The sequence below is a fragment of the Emiliania huxleyi genome (assembly GCF_000372725.1).
Source record: "Emiliania huxleyi CCMP1516 chromosome Unknown EMIHUscaffold_1277, whole genome shotgun sequence".
Lineage (NCBI taxonomy): Eukaryota > Haptophyta > Isochrysidales > Noelaerhabdaceae > Emiliania > Emiliania huxleyi.
This window is the reverse complement of record NW_005201310.1, coordinates 4,732-8,851: the sequence shown is the minus strand read 5'-3', so window position 1 is coordinate 8,851 and position 4,120 is coordinate 4,732. Positions and strand designations below refer to the sequence as shown.

General features: G+C 62.3%; 1 protein-coding gene across 1 annotated transcript in view; it reads right to left on the bottom strand.

Annotated features, from left to right (window-relative positions):
* The window catches only part of EMIHUDRAFT_122449 (hypothetical protein), a gene marked incomplete at both ends in the record, with an annotated part of 4,290 nt that extends 3,394 nt beyond the window's left edge, over nucleotides 1–896 (bottom strand). The window contains 2 exons of the mRNA XM_005789469.1: nucleotides 159–408; nucleotides 481–896. Coding sequence (XP_005789526.1) covers nucleotides 159–408; nucleotides 481–896 — 666 coding nt within the window. The remainder of the gene's footprint in view (nucleotides 1–158; nucleotides 409–480) is intronic.
* Between the last annotated feature and the right edge of the window lie 3,224 nt (nucleotides 897–4,120).

Here is a 4,120-nt window from a genome sequence, read left to right as displayed (position 1 = left end):
GCTGTGTGCGCGCTTCGTCGCCGGGGCGTTCACCGGGGGCGGGGGCGCCCTGGGGGGGGGGGGGGGGGGGTTGTCGGCGAGGTGGCGGTGGTGGGCGGCGATGGCGCCGCGGCGGGGTGCGGTGGGGGTTTGGTGGGGTTGCGGAGAAGCGAAGGCACCTCGAGCCCGCCGTTTCGGCCGCCTAGCACGTTGTTGAACTGGGCGCCCCGGTTGGTAGACTGGGCCGCATCGAGCGCTCGTATGGCGGCGAGGTAGGCCCCGCGCGCCGTCACGCACATCCGCCCCACGTTCTCCAGCGCCGCCGTGTTCGCCGCCTCGAAGTCGACGTTGGCGCGGCAGTCGGCCGCCGCCCGCTGCAGGTAGAGCATCTTTTCGGACGGGTGCGACTGGACGGCCGACTCGAACATGCTGGTAGAGGGAGGGCGGGCAGATACGGAGAGTCAGGAGAGGCAGGGAGAGAGAAAGAGACGGCGAATAGACCTGGACGATTCGCTGACAAGCGCCGCCTTGCGCGCCACCAGCTCCTCGGCCGTCCGCACCTCGGCTGTCAGCACCTCGAGCTTCTCCTCGAGCCGCCCCTCCGAATCGACCAGCGCGCCTGCCTTTCCCTCCTCGGCGTCGAGCTGCGCCTGAAGCCGCTCAACCTTGGCCTCGCCGCCACAGCAGGAGAAGAAGCAGGAGTTCTCAGCCTGTTCAATGCGCGACTTGAGCTTGGCAACCGCCTTCTCGTTGCCCTTCCGCGCGCCCTCGGCTCGCTTCTCTGCGGCCGTGGCTTCGCTGAGCTTTCGCTTGGCGGCGGCGAGATCGGCCTCGGCTCCGGCGAGCGCCTTGACTTGAGCGATCCGATCGTCGTACGTGGCGAAGTAGGGCGCGTCCACCTCCTGGTTGTACGACATTTGAGAGAGGAGAGTCGACATTTGTCAGAAGGCAAAATGCGGTCGTGATTGAGGGTTACTGATCAAGCGCCGTGCACTTTGTCTAGTATTTTTCTTTCTACCGCATCGAATATGTCATGAGCGGAGGCCAATTGATTCGCGAGGCTCTGGCAAAAGTGCGTGTGGCACCGTGCTTTGCCCGATCAAGTTTTGTACCCCCTAAACATGGGCGATCCGGCGCTTCCTTCGATTGGACGAAATGATCGCGGAAAAGGCGGGAACCCCATTCGGGGGTTCACCAATGGCTTGCTTGCAAGAATGGGATGCCGACAGGCGTCAGGCGGCGCATGCCGAGAAGTCGCTTGCCGTGCGGGAGCTCGTGCGCCTCTCCCTGCGCGTGCAGTCCACGGGCGTCGTCGTGGAGCTTCATCTCGACACGGCACTGGTTGCTCCGAGCGGCAGCGGAGCTGATCGCGAGCGACGAATTCGCCGGGGATGCCAGGCAACAGATGGGCGCGCAGAAAATTGGCGTGGCGTCCTAAACAACGCGACCGACGAGCATGCTCAACTGCTGCGCGACGCTCTCTGCGACCCCGACTTTTGTATGCGCTTTGCCATTCGCCGCCGCATTGGCTCAGGGGGCACAGTCCGCTTGCAGTGGCTCTTACGCACGAATAGCGTTGTTGGCCGCACATCAACCTACCAGCGGCGTCCTACGAGGCGGCGTACTGGGTGGAGCGCAACTTGAGCAGCTATGATGAAGTGGTGCGGGACGTGATCTACTTGCGGAGCGGGGCTTCCTTCGAGCGCGAGGCGGAGGCTCCAGCCGCGCTGCACCTTGTGGTGCCGCCCGAGTTGGACAAGCGCTGCTATTGGGAGGGTACTGGATTCACAGGCGTGTATTGGCTGCAGCCCGGCCAGCCAGTGTACGGCCACCCCAGCTACCGACACAGCTGGGAAGCAGAACGTGATGGCAGCTCGCGAACGCGCCCATCTTTGGGTTCAAAAACTCGTGTCTTGGCAGGGCCGTGCTGGCCTGGACCATATGAAACTGACAGGGCGCCGTGGATCACGGTCAGGTTGACAGGGGCGCAAGCAGGTTGGGCTGGGCCGGGCCACCCGTGTACCACCATGGACCGCCGGCTACCGGTTCGTGTACGGCTTTGAGGCTGTATATGCTGCCAAAACGATTGCCGTCACTGGTCCCTGGCACCATGGCTTGCGATGCGAGGCATTAACCGAGGAGGAGGCGCACACGCTGCTAGCTGAGCGCCAGCGTGCCACTCAGGATGCTGGCTCTGAGTCTTTATTGCGAGGACGGCATCGGCTCGACATCCTCAGGACGAGGCGCTCGCGAAGGCCAAAGCAGCCGATGCCGTCAGCTACGCGCGCCTTCCGCCCCCACCGCCTCCTCCTCCTCCGCCGCCGCCTCCGCTACCGCCGCCGATGCCATGGACCAACGAAAAGCGTGAGCAAGTGCTCTCATTTTCGGGGCCACACATGCCGCACCGGCACAGCTGAGGCTAGCCGATCGCGTGTACGAGGTGTTCGAGCAGCACGGCAAGCCTGTCGATCACACCACCATTGCAGCAGTGCTAGGGGAGTCGCATCAATCTGCAGTCCGGTCTGCATTGACTATCGCTCGTGAGCGCTGGCGTGAACAACATCCTGACGCCATGCCGTCCTCGAAAGAGGCACTCGCTGCCGTGAAGGGGCTGATGCAGCAAAGGGGATCCATGTACTTCAGCAACAAGAACTACATTCACGAGGCGTTGCTGCCTCAGCTGCCGGGTCTCACTTTCAAGCAAGTGCGGCGAGCTGCGGCACGCGTGCGCGATCCACAACGGGCTGTCACAACTTACGGGCAAGAGATCCCGGTGTGGGAAGCGTCGCAGCGTGCCTATGTCTTTCCTTCAACCGGCGAACATGTTGCAGGTGACCAGTGGTCAACTCCCACTAAAGGCCAAGCAGGCCGAACCATGCGGCATCACGTAGCATGTGGGCGGCTAAACGAACAAGCTAACCAAGCTTTCCTAAATAAAGCGTTCACTGGCACTAGATGCGTCCTGGCATCGGGAGGGTCCGCCTAAGAGGAAGTACGTTCATAAGAACTGATATATGTACTTTGTGCGTGGAGCGTCTTCCCCTTTTGCGCAGCAACACCTCAAATTTCATGGCCCTCCAAATTCGGGTCGGAGCGTAGCGGAGTGGGCCCCGAGTTTGAAAAAGGCGACGGACGCTTGCGTCCTAGCCTCCAACAAAGAAAGAAAGAAAGAAAACGGACAACCCAAGGGAGGGATGGGAGGACGGCACGCCGCCACCACACAGGGATTTTAAGGAGAGGGGTGTGGTGCACTAGCCGTCGCCCACCCTTGGGCGTCCGCCTCTTCCTATCTCTCTTCGCAGTCTCTCTCCGATTCTCGCTGCGACGAGAGAGAGAATTCTTGATACGAAACCACGACGACACACACCAGTCGACTCGCATCGGTTGCCTCCATGAGCGGCGGAGCTATTCTCGCGCCCACACCACACCTGGCTCCAACGTGGACACGCCCATAGCTGGGGACACTACTAGGTCACGCATGGCATCACAGAAGTTTTATCTCTGGGCCCCGAAAGGCATCTCTAGCAGTGTCGTTACACATGCCCCCTCCCCTCCTGGGCGCATGCGCCTCACGTCTCGCCAGAGCATAAGCCCTTGGCGTGTGGCGAGACGAGTTTTTCGCCATCGCAGCCAGCAGCAAGCCGCCCGCCGCAAACAGCCGGAGGCCTCGCCGCGGCACTGGCTGCGCCGCGGTCCCGCACCCGTCGACGCAGCTCCCCCCGCGGAAGACCGCGCGTAGCAACGTCTTGACGATCGAGATGAGCGTGCCTGAAGCTCGCCCACCTACTGCCCCTGAGAGTTGGTTATTGAGTGGGATCAGCTCCCCCCCTTGGGATCGAAGCCGCCACAACCTCACACCCAACATCCCAGGCGGGATCAGAAGGGGACTCCACACCGGACACCGCCCGGGCACAGCCCCCCTACCCGTCGGATCGCACAGAGGGCCCCCTCGGAGCAGCCCACACACAATCACGCATCGGCAGATTGAGTGCCTGAGTCAGGCAGACAGCACAGACAAGAGGAGAGAGAGGAGAGAGAGAGAGAGAGAGAGGAGAGAGGAGAGGGTGAGGGTGTGAACACACGTGAGGAGTGGGGGAGGGTGTCTGTGGTGGGCTGTAGTCCTACTACGTGGTTACAACCA